Genomic DNA, 13,171 nt, shown 5'->3' with positions numbered 1-13,171 from the left:
TATGGTGGGGTTCAGGAAACTCAGGCTCGAGAGACTCGAGCATGAACTTCCTGACAATATACTGGTACAGATCGACAGGAAGAGAGCACTGGCATTCGCCAGCAGTCTTCTGGTCATCAGCATCATGAGAAGGCATGGTGGAAGAAAGAAGAGATTTCAGAGTAATGCTTTACTGAAAAGAGAAATTCGCCGGAAATTACTGGAGAAGAAGAGATGAAAGTGGAAAGTGTGAATTGCAAATAACCCTCTCCCCCTTTATATAGTAATCGCAATTAATGCGATGAAATTAATACGGAAGAGAGAGAAGTCAAAGGTGCAATGAAACTATGACACGTGGCAAAGGCAAGCTGGCAACAGCTGTCAAAAGGACGTGTGCCAGAGATTTCGCGGCTACGCGCCCGGAATCCCGTGCCCACGCGCCTGAAAAAGCAACTGGAATGACCACATAATGTCATGTCGCCATAACTTCTGGCACGTCCTGACACAGTCAGAAGAAACCGTCGCACGACGTTTGAGGTATTGGGTTGTTATCCATCCACCAACTCTTCAAATTTCAAAATTTAAAAAATTTTTTGAAGACTAAGGTTCAAAAAAGTAAGCGGGAAAATACCCCTTACCTTGGCAAACAAGTAACCATAAGCCGGGTGTGGGTACAGTGTAAAGGCAAAACCCTTCACATACCTAACACCCGCAGGGAATTGAAGCCAAAATATTTGGCAACCAAGTAACCATAAGACGGGTGCGGGTACAGTGTAAAGGCAAAACCCTTCACATACCGAGCACCCGCAGGGAATGGACGCCAGGAATACCTTGGAAGTAAAGTAACCATAAGACGGATGCAGGTACAGTGTAAAGGCAAAACCCTTCACATACCTAGCACCCGCTGAGAATTGAAACCAGGAAGGATCTTCTGGGCAATGCTTGTGAAAACGGAAATAATATCCCCGCATAGCGGGAACATCGAGTACTACGTTGTTTGAGGCTCCAAGATGGAATTGGTGGTTTAAACATAATTGATCACTATGTTCAAAAAACTACCAGAACCACAGGGAGAATCCGCACAACTAAGACTCAATGCTCCTGACTTGCGAGGAGGTTACAGACCTACCCGCATCATACCCAAAGACCAAGCAGGAAACTCGGGAATTTCTGCAAGTGACAAGGACTTCCGCGGGAAGAACCCCCACGGAAAACCTTACAAAAACCCCTTTTCAAAACCCTTTGCTTATAAGTCCAAAAGTTCACCTCACTTTATTAGACATTCGTGAAAGGAACATTGGACTGGGGGGACTTGAAGAGGTAGGTCCCAGCAGGGCTCAGTTGGTCCCGCATGACTCACCTTGAACAGGGATGTCTGCGCAAAGACCATCTACTCCCGCAGGACCCACCATGCTCAGAGAAGCCTACGCGCAGTATGCAAGCTGCATACGCAGGGAAAAGCCTCCCAATGGTAAAGTAACCCGCCTGTTCCCGCAGTTGCGGATACAAGCCATCAGGGAAGGCTACCCGCACAGCATAGCTACACGCATAAGGCTTAACACTTACAAATATTCAGTGTCACCTGAAAGAATGAGCAGAGGCGGGAGGGGGAAAACTCCCGCCAAAATGGGCCAGTCTGTATGATGGAGGATCTTTTGCGTGATACCTGACGAGGTAAAGACAAAAGATCTGACCAAGAATGCGACAGCTCACTGACAGCAGCGTGGCAGACAGCACGCCACAGCACTGTGACCAATAGCCGCCGCCTGCCCACCAACTCCTGCCAGACCACGTGCCTAGCCTGCAGTGGGTAGAAGACGAAGAGTGCACGGCACGCCTGCTCTGTGTCAGCCGCTACCTATCCACCACTCACAGGTAGGGCACGTGCATAGGTTACAGTTGGTAGCGTGTTGGGCCGGCTAAACCCCTTGGAAACCCACCTTCGGCTATAAAAGACAGCAAATGGTATTATCATTTCATCATCTACTATCTCGTATAACTTACTTGATAATTGCTCTGATAGTATTCATATACTTTTATATTTAAAGAGCAATATAGACTGATTCTCACGCCGGAGGGTGGTCACAAGGAGGAACCCCCCCCCCCCTTCTCAGTGACGAGCTTACGGTGTCTGTTTTGCAGGTTCCTTGAAGTACAACTTACTCTGCTGGACCTAACCTTCGTGGGTAACATTACTTAGCCCCCAGATTACCCATAATCTGCCCGGGGTCACTTAGTGTTTCTTCAGTTATTAATTAAAAAAGTAATGATACCATACAATAATTTATTATAGAAAAATTGGATTTTAATTATCAAACTGTTAACCTTTGGCCATTATTAATCATAACTAACAATGTAACTACCAATTATCCAACTTTCAGTTTTGTTATCTACAATAATCCCAGTCTAACAAATCGCTAACTCTGTTAGTTAAGTTTTTTAAGATGATGTGAAATACCCAAATAATCACCCTTGATTGAAATAATTACAAAACAAATTAGGCGGGGCCCTTAAAATATTAAAATAACTAATAAAATATTATCTTGGCTCTATCCCCAAGACCAGCAGTCACCACCAATGACGTCGCCGGAGCCTTAACATCGTCGGAAAATCCACCATCAACTGGCGTTCTTTCGGTCAAGCTCAATAACCGGTTAGGATTTCTAAGGATTAAGGGATGAAAAAGTAATTCAGTTAGACTCATTTGTCCGATTTGCAACTGCTTGATCCGTCGCTGAATCATTGTCTTCGGAGGTTCGCACACACCGCTGCTTCCATTATACGCCGGTGGAGGCGATTGTAGACGAATCGTTGTAAAATGCCTTATTCTTCCGACGAGCACGGGCGCGGGGAAGAATGTCCGAAAACAACGAAGGCGGCGACGTTACCGATGGCGTGGCCCAGCTCCGTTCGAAAGAAGTTGAAACTAAAACCCTAGGATTCGAATGGGCGCCTCCGTTACGACTTACGACAATTAGATCTAATGAAATTCGAAATTGGTGGAAACTAATTAGAGCTGGATTCTTTCGGTTTGATAAACTACCATCGCTAAAACCTCCGGTAGGTAGCAATCGACGTCAATGATAGGTATAAAAGTTCCATATATCTTGTAGCTCCGATTTGTTGTTATAGTTGGAACTTGGTGTGTTTGTTGGAAGCCGTTGTCTATGGTAGTGGACGGCCGGTGAAGGAGGGCTAGCTACTGTGGTGGTCACCGGTGGCAAAAGATGACGGAGATGGACAACAAAGTTGGACCACTTTTATTAATAAAATACATTTAAATATATTAATTATTTTCGAATATGTTGCAAGTCCCAACCCATACTTTGAATATTTTTCTTTCTTTTTTAACAAAGGATATTTGGGTAATTTCACAATATCTTATAGAACATAACTAACGGAGTTAGCGATTTTTTAGACTGGGATTGTTGTGGGTAACAAAACTAAAAGTTAAGATTACTAATAGTCATATTGTTAGTTGGGATTAATAATGGCCAAAGGTAAATAGTTTTGATTATTAAAATTTAATTTTTCTTTATTATATTTATATATTAGTTGTGTTATCCCTCTCTTGATGCTAGGAGATGGAAAAGCCAAATAATTGATATTTAGAGATGGGACCATATATATAGTCTCTCTTTTGTTTTATGCATGAAAATCTAATCCATGCTGTATAATAAATCATTTTTTTTATCACATGTTATTCTCTTATATATTCTTACTCTTTCTTCTCTTCTTCCTATCCTATTAACTATACATACCTTTTAAAGCTTTTTATATATATATTTTGTTTAATAATTTCTCCAATTGCTTTTACAAACGTATTTTATTTTTAAAAAAACGTTAGGCTTGATTATAAAACATTTTTATTAACTGAACATTTTCATTATTTAACTTGTCTAATATAAATTATACTATATTATATATATATATATAAGAAACATTTATATATATATGAAACATTTTAATTTCTAAAACTTACTCAACGGGTTCATTGTTAAAAACACGTGGATCTTTCACTGAACCCGACCAGCCTTATTTTCTCCTGTACATCGTAATGTCATTCTTTCTATCAATATATTGCCGATCAATACCCTATTGATTCTCTTTTACCGCACATTATTCGACTAATCGAAAGCTTCGAATTGTTCCGATTGTACCGTTTATGTTCTCATAATATATTTTACTTTAGTTGTTACCATGTTTTTAGTGTATCATCTAATGTTGTATCGAAAGAAGTATTTAGAGATTTATGATTTATTTTAAGTTTGTAAATAGCATTTGTAATTTACCTTCGTACTTATTTAATGTATTACTCAACTTTATTTATCAAAAGTTAATACCGAATTTAAGTTGTCCAACCCGTGTAAGATATACGTACCTAATCTAGTATAATTATATAAATGAGTTTGATTACAGGGAGTTATTTGAAAATCTCAGAGAATGCTCAAAACGGATAAAAAAATAGACCCTTAAAACAAAATTAAAATAAATAAGATGTAAATTAGGCTCCCGGGAGAGCTTGCCAGGGCCTCCTCCGGACCAGCCCTCGATTTCGATATTTTTTCCCAGTCTATATGTATTAATCTTAATACATCTTAATCTTAATTTTAATCTTAAATTTTAAACTTAAATACATATAAATAACACCTTTAAAAGTTTTATGGTTGCTTCATACATCCTCTCAAGCCACCATATTGTTTTATTTGTAAATGGATGCTTCTCATGCAATTGATCCGAATTCACGGGTATGGGTTTCACCAAATCCAGATAACTCGTTATAACATCTCATTATATTAAAAATTAATCTCACAAAATATTTTATATAAAAATCCTATAAAATAGGAATATCCTAAAATTCAATATCCAATTTTATTTAAAAAAAGACATTATTTATAATTAAAAACAATTTATAGTAAAAAAAATAAGCAGGCCATAGGTCTCACCAAACCCAAATAACTTTTAAACGAATTATAACATCACATTTATTTGTGAAACTCTTTTATCATCAAACCTTAAATATATTATTAAGTCTTTTACAATAAATAAAATTATATATATATATATATATATTAGAAACGAAAAATGAAAACAACCCCCTAATACGTGAGATAAAACCTAATTTTATATAATATTTAAAGATTAAATTACACCACAAAATGTAACTCCAAGTCGAAATATTAAGGTTTTTCTTATTTTGCCTTTTTTCAGTTTTTGTAACTATGATATGGAAATATCCTTAATAGCCATCAAACCAAACACTATACCAAATGGTCAACCAGCAGTTCACCTAGTAAAACCACTCACAAAAACACACAATCACTGGATTTGTCTTCTCTATTTACCAATATTCCACCCTACCCTCACCAAATTTCATTTATTCTTTGCCAAAATAGTCAACAATACTTTTGCATGGAAACACACAACAAAAGGTGGTTGTGTTAGCTCATCTCCTCTTTTCTTTTCTCTTGCTTCTTTCACAAATCAAAATAACACTTATTTACATCATTCCGCCTTTCAAACACACCCAAATGGAGCTGCCGGTCAGGTCACCGGTGTCCGGAGTTGACCGGAAAACTTCATACAAGATTGAAACCAAGAATCTTGCATACAAAAGTTCAAACCTTTATGATGATCTCAAGGAGGGGTTTCTTCAAAATTATTTCAAGAAGAAACCAACAAAGTTTATCTTAAATGACGTGAGCTGTGAAGCTCACCCTGGGTGCCTTACAGCAGTTGCCGGCCCTAGTGGGGCCGGAAAGACAACCTTGTTGGATATTCTTGCGGGGAATCTCTCTTCAGGAAAAGTGTCCGGACACGTTTTGATCAATAGCCATCCTATTGATACAAAACGGTTTCGGAGACTTGCTGGCTATGTAACCCAAGATGACGCTTTATTCCCATCGTTGACCGTCGAAGAAACGCTCATGTATAGCGCGCTTTTAAGGTTAAGATGTACTCGGAAAGAAGCGGCTGATCGCGTCAAGATCTTGTTAAACGAGCTCGGTTTGGACCATGTGTCGAGCTCGAGAATTGGCGAGGGTTCGAACCATGGGATCTCGGGTGGTGAACGGAGGCGGGTTTCGATTGGAGTTGAGTTAGTTCATGATCCTTCGGTTATTCTAATCGACGAACCAACTTCCGGGCTTGATTCGAATTCAGCTTTCGGTGTTGTGTCACTCCTTAAATCAATGGCGATAAGTCGAGGTAAGACGATCGTGTTGACAATCCACCAGCCCGGTTTTCGAATCTTGGAGCTTATCGATCAACTTGTTTTACTCTCGAATGGATTCATCCTCCACAACGGATCGTTAAAATTGCTAGAACATAGACTCAAAGGGTCCGGTCATTATATCCCGCCTCGTGTCAATGTTCTTGAATTCGCCATTGATGTCGCGACAACCTTGGTCATACAAACCCCTAAAACATCATCAGAACCGATCAAGATTCATCAAGAACACGAAGAACACGAAAAACACAAGAAAGAACAGGAAAACGCCCTCGAATTCCCATACCCGAATACCCCTCTCCAAGAAGTAACAATTCTAAGTAAAAGATTCTTCAAGAACATATTTAGAACCAAACAACTATTCCTCACAAGGATCATTCAAGCCATACTTTCCGGCTTAATCCTCGGAACCATCTTCGTAAACATGTCGAATAATAAAGGGAAACTCGCCTTACAAGCGCGACTAGGGTTCTTTGCATTCAGTCTCACTTTCTTGCTCTCTTCATCCACAGAAGGATTACCTATTTTCTTACAAGAAAGACGAATCTTGATGAGAGAAACATCAAGAGGAGCATATAGGGTTTCATCATATGTGATCTCAAACACTCTCATTTTCCTTCCATTCTTGTTAATAATCGGAGTTCTTTACACGATCCCGGTCTACTGGCTCGTGGGATTACGCGAAAACATCGAAAGCTTCTTCTACTTTGGATTGGTGGTATGGATGGTGATCTTGATGTCAAACTCATTCACAGCTTGTTTCAGTGCACTGGTACCAAATTTCATCATGGGGACATCTGTGATATCTGGTTTGATGGGATGTTTCTTTCTGTTTTCTGGATATTTTATAGCTAAAGATAGCATACCAAAATACTGGATTTTTATGCACTATATGAGTTTATTTAAGTATCCATTTGAATGTTTGATGATCAATGAATATGGAGGTGAAAAAGGCAAGAATATGTGTGTGGAAATGGAAGGTGGGAAATGCAGAATGTATGGAGATGAGTTCTTGAATCAGCAGCAAATAAAGGAGACACACAAGTGGAGTAACTTATGGGTGATGTTAGGGTTTATATTTGGATATAGAGTTTTGTGTTTTTTGATTTTGTGGGTTAGATGCCATAAAACCAGGAATTGATTATTTATTTATTTTACTCGTTTTATTATTTTGATTTAGGTGTATTAATGTTGGTAAATGTGTTTATGATTATTTTTACAACTGGCCGGAAACATACAATATATCGTATACTCATTTTTTATAGTTTAATATTATGATGTGCATGTGTTAACTATTATATAATGATAACCCTTCTCCTCAAAGAGCACTAGTTGCCTTTCAAATTCTAAAAGATCCAAATGGTGTTCTCCAACTGCTTATATGGTTTGATTTGATTCAAAAGAAGTTCGCTTTCTCTGCTCTTCAAAAAACCTAACATGGTAGTTTTCTATTATAGGGCTTTCTATCTATAGATTAAGTCATTATCAAACCAAGGAGTGAATTCGTTCAGAAGTCATTCGTTAAGAAGTCAGTTGACTGCTTCTATAAATAAGGTGGAGCGTCCTTGGCCCAACATTATAGCCCTTCTTAGTACAGAAATGTGGTTAATATCACGAAGAATAAAGAGTTCCTGTACACAGTAAGACAGTAGTAGCAGTAGCTATTGTAGCGTAAGACAGTCACTCTCAGGCTTTATCGTCTAAAAGCAGGGGTGAGCTTTCTCACTATACCTCGCTCTTCTTTTATCCTGCCTGCTTTCTTATCTGGTTGACTTCTCAATTGAGAAATGGAATGAAACTGGCAGTGCTCTCTTCGGAGCAGTCTGTTCTCGCGTATCGATAGATAGCAGGTTTGTTTCCACGCTCAAACCAAGCACCTTCTTGGACTGAGACGGGGAAGCTCCGCGCTAGGGGCTCATGTTTTTTGGCTCCTTCCAAGCCCGGAAGTTCGCTTCTGACGACTAGCTTCTACCGCTAGCGTTTGGACCGGATCCACTAGATTTTAGTGTGCTGAAGATTTTAGTGGAGCGTCCTTGGCCCAACATTATAGCCCTTCTTAGTACAGAAATGTGGTTAATATCACGAAGAATAAAGAGTTCCTGTACACAGTAAGACAGTAGTAGCAGTAGCTATTGTAGCGTAAGACAGTCACTCTCAGGCTTTATCGTCTAAAAGCAGGGGTGAGCTTTCTCACTATACCTCGCTCTTCTTTTATCCCGCCTGCTTTCTTATCTGGATGACTTCTCAATTGAGAAATGGAATGAAACTGGCAGTGCTCTCTTCGGAGCAGTCTGTTCTCGCGTATCGATAGATAGCAGGTTTGTTTCCACGCTCAAACCAAGCACCTTCTTGGACTGAGACGGGGAAGCTCCGCGCTAGGGGCTCATGTTTTTTGGCTCCTTCCTGGCCCGGAAGTTCGCTTCTGACGACTAGCTTCTACCGCTAGCGTTTGGACCGGATCCACTAGATTTTAGTGTGCTGAAGAATTATCTTCATACTCCAATCCGTACGAAAGGCCCCCTTTCTTTTGGCATGGTATCGCCACGTGGAGGAAGGATATGCATTACTCAAATCACTTGGACTGACTGGTCAGGTACTAAAAGTCTAAAAGTATTAATCTGGTTATATAATACAACCCCGGTCTAATAAATACGTTTCACCAGCATAATAGTTAAGGACTAAACTTTTTTTCTTTTCAATCATCTTTACGTAATTAGCTTTAGAATTCAACTTTAACAAAACTAAGTTAAAAATTCTAAATTCATGTTTTAAAATCCTAGTACTGAATAATCAAAAAACCCACTATCACAAATTATAATAAAATATATTATTTACATCAAAACAAATGACAAGGGGACAACAAGTTGTGTCGCAAGCCTCTAGTATTTGAAATTTTTTTTAAAAAAAAAACCCCGCAAAAAAAGGGTTTGATAAGACTTGAACGGATGACCTATTAGTTTAAGGATATATATATATATATATAGGATTAGTTTCATTTGAGAACTTAAAAAAGGTTAAGAACTTTTAGGAACTCTTAAAAACCAAATATTCTTTTTAACTTTTTTTATATATTAACATTATTTGAGACTTGCTTTATCATATTTATAAAAAAAAAAAAATTTGATTACATATATAAATCACAAGTTACACATGTGTAAAATTTATGTAATAAAAATTTACATATGCGTAAAAAAACATAGATATGCGTAAAAAAAACTAATGTTCATAATTGTAATCGTAAATATAGATGTCAAAATTGATAAAACTACACTTAAATAACGTCAACATACAAAATTTTTTATAAAAAACGTTAGTTATTAAGAGTTCCTTCAAGTTCTTAAATAATTTAAGAGTTCTCAAATGATACTAATCCTATATATATATATATATATATATATATATATATATATATATATATATATATATATATATATGTATATATATATATATGTATATATATATATAATTGTTTTACCACTACTCCAAGTTCAACCTTGATATTTCGTGTTTTGTCTATTTATTTTGACGGGGTTACTGAAAATTATTAACATGCAATCTCTATGAAAATTTTAAAAAATATTGGAGTCCTGGGACCCCAACACGTTTAAGAAGTATGAGTTTGTCGTAAAATAAAACTAGACTATTTTATTTTACTTTTCTTTTAAGTATAAATAGTTGATGAAAATAAACACTACTGAAAATAGAATCATCTATTAAAATGTCATTGAGCGTCGTATCAGCCGGTAATTTACGAAATCTAACAATAAGCAAAAGATAGTAAACTAAATAAAATTGTCACTAACCATCGAAGGACATCCTAACCTAGGGAAGACTAACAATGACTGGCAGATTACTAATTTTTATTAACCAATAAAAACCGTTCCAAAACAAATCAAAAAAATTAATAAAAAAATCATAACTCAAAATATAAATAAAAAACAAAAAATGTAAAAACACCAAAACGTTTCCTCCATTGCCCTCGTTCTTTAAAAAAAAACCCGAGAAATGAACTGAAAACGAATGTCGGCGAAAACGAAACATAAACCAAAACTGAACCGAATTGATCGAAACCGAAAAAATCGATCAAAACGAAACTAAAAAACTGAAACTGAACAGAAATGAAACTAAAAAACAGACCACAATGAAACAAAAGGCCGAAAACGAATCCGAATTCGACCAAAAGCAAACAAAAGAAACCGAAAACCCAACCCGTCCAGTGCTCCGAAACCGACCAAAAAGAAACAAAGGAAACCGAAACCCAACCCGTCCAGTGCAAAACTCATGTCGGCTCGAAACCTAAACCGAACTCGTTCCAATCCAAAACCCGTTTCAACCCGAGCTTGCCCCTTTTCCTTAAGACACTAACCCACATCGACCCATTTCTTTAAATTTGTCGACCCAATTTGACCCGAAAATAAGATGGTGGAATTTCAAGTGACCCATTTTGACCCATCTTATTAAAATCTATGACCCAAACCAACCCATATGATTTTTAAAACAACCCAAATTGACCCATTTGAAATGGTTTGGGTCAAGATTGCCACCTCTAGACTTTAACTTAATGCCCGGTATACAGTTTATAAAGAGAACTTTCAAATGATTAGAAACCTGCAAAAATAGTTAAAGCTTAAAAGCTATACATATACACTAAATAAGTTTGGCAAAATGGGCAGGTCAGTTATCTCCTTAACAGGTCAAACGGGTTGTTTTAAAAAATAAAAAAGTATCAATTTGGTTCAAGTCACGACCAAAATTGACTCACCTTGAAATGAGGCAGTTTAGACATAAGTACGAAAGCGGGTACAACGGCTATATATTCCTTTAAGGCGGTTACTAACGGGCCTAGTGGCGGTAGAGGTAACAGCGATAGTTGCAGGGTGACGGGTGAAATCATAAGGTTTTACCTGCTAATAAAGGTCAAGTGGGTTCAACGTGTCGATATAAATATATAAACAAAAATTGCCAACAAATATTTCAGGTCAACCCCACCCGTTTGATCCCGTATCAATAAATTACTCATTTTCGCCTTTGGCCCGTTACCCAACACGTCCAGTTTTCCACCTCTGGTCTTAAAAAACATACCCAACTCCGCGATAAAGCTGCATAAATTATTTATTATTTCATTACTCATCAAATTTTCACAAAGAAACCAAAAGGAATAATACAAGTACAAATCATACGAATACCCGATTAAACCGAATCAACCCTTCTAAATCGCATGACGATCCGGACCACTGAATCTCGAATTTTCACTTTTACTACACGTATAACCTTCGTTATCATAAATAACCGTGTAGTTCGAGCTACTTACATCTCTAAAATAACAATATTCATCATCGCCATAATTATACATCTGTTGTGTACTCCCCAATCCACTAACCACCAAATTCCCCTTCACAAACATCACACCCTGACCATTTTGTACATTCTCAAGAACACTCGTCAATCGTTTACCACCCGAATCATCAACTCGTTTCTCATTAAACCCCAATGTAATATTTGCTACCTCAGCATAACTGTCATTTCCTTTATCCTTCGTATCCGAATATATATCAAACAAAAACGATTTTAACGATTGTTTCGACACAACAGAAGGGTTCTTGCCATACACAGAGTCGTTAAACTCGATTATCTGATTAACAATTTGTAGATCAGCATCTTTTTGCATCACCATAATGTTAGTGTAGTTAAACTCTTGTGTTGACTCGGTTACTATCTTCCCGTGTGATGATTCGACCCACCCGGATGACTTTATCGACCGTGTGACCTTCGTGACAAACTTCCCGTTTAAACCCGTGTAATTCGAGACCAACGAAACATGAAGAGGCGAAACGCTTTGTGTCATAAACTTCCCAGTTGTTTTCTCCCGGGTTTCATCTACCCACACGTGTAAATTCGCGTCAACGTACCAACGTTCAACGCGTTCGTGACACTAAACCCGAACTCATGCGACTTTCTGTTTAAAACCATCCCCAAAAACGGCGTCACCTCGATATCATACGTCGGTAGATCAAACGACCCGATGCCAGTAATCGGCCTCCACAATAATGGGTTAACCCCACCCGTGTAAACCACGGTAAACGGCCAGACCGCACCGATCACCCGACCGTCTAAACTAACCACAACCTCCCTAAATGGCCCGTTACCCGGGAAACCCGTCAAATTATTATCGGATATGTACTCGTTCGGCACGTTTGTCGGCCAAAACTCATCGTTTTCGTGAAACGAAACGTATACTTCGAGAACGGCCCGATACGCATTTTGCGGGACCGTAAATGGTTTCACCTTAGCATCGGTCGAGTTCTGGATTTCGAACCATAACCCGTCGTTTAACGGTGAGGTTCTCGAAACGGGTATGATTAAATCCGCCCACTGACCGTTAAACAAATCAAATTCCATTTTGCTTAATCTATTATTGTTATCAAAAGGGTAAAAGTGGAAAGTAATATTGACATGGTAGACGCCCGTGTAGGTGTCATCAACAATGTTTCCTAAATAAACTGATAGGGTGTGGTTTGCCATGAGCAGGGAATAATACCTGGTGATGTCTTTCTTGACATTCCACTGGATCCCGGTGGCGCGTGGCTCGGCGGTGCAGCTGCGGAGGAGCTCGACGCCGCCGAGCCAGACGCCGAAGATGCGGTCGAACTGTCGGCCTTTGCAAGTGGCGGACCATTCAAGGACGATTTTAGAGAAATTGGTGGCTGGGCAGTGAGACGGGGGCGAGTATTGGGTGGTGACTGGGGGGCTGCCGTAGGTGTAGGCGAAGTGGTGTTGGAGGATGAGGGTTGAGCAGGGGTTTGTGTTTGGGAGTTGGATTGGTTTGGTTACTTCGAAGTAAGTGTAAGTGGTGGTGGTGGTGGTGGTGGTGGAATTGGTGGTTAGGTGTGGGCGGAGTTTGGTGGCGGAGATGAGAGAGAAAGAGAGGAAGAGGAGGAGGAGAGAGAGGATGGTGGAAGCCAT

General features: G+C 38.7%; 1 protein-coding gene and 1 pseudogene across 1 annotated transcript; one reads left to right on the top strand and one right to left on the bottom strand.

Annotated features, from left to right (window-relative positions):
• Positions 1–5,217: 5,217 nt before the first annotated feature.
• On the top strand, positions 5,218–7,428 carry LOC143597096 (ABC transporter G family member 10-like). Its single transcript, XM_077075692.1, has one exon. The coding sequence runs from the start codon at positions 5,511–5,513 to the stop codon at positions 7,347–7,349; it is 1,839 nt and encodes a 612-aa protein (XP_076931807.1). The 5' UTR covers positions 5,218–5,510; the 3' UTR covers positions 7,350–7,428.
• Positions 7,429–11,328: 3,900 nt separating this feature from the next.
• On the bottom strand, positions 11,329–13,171 carry LOC143597098 (peptide-N4-(N-acetyl-beta-glucosaminyl)asparagine amidase A pseudogene; annotated as a pseudogene).

Source organism: Bidens hawaiensis, unplaced genomic scaffold, assembly GCF_021521415.1.
Source record: "Bidens hawaiensis isolate Kalapana, Puna unplaced genomic scaffold, B.hawaiensis_p1.1 tig00047571_1, whole genome shotgun sequence".
Taxonomy (NCBI): Eukaryota; Viridiplantae; Streptophyta; class Magnoliopsida; order Asterales; family Asteraceae; genus Bidens; species Bidens hawaiensis.
Note: the sequence above shows the minus strand (reverse complement) of the source record. Positions and strands in the feature narration are given on the sequence as shown.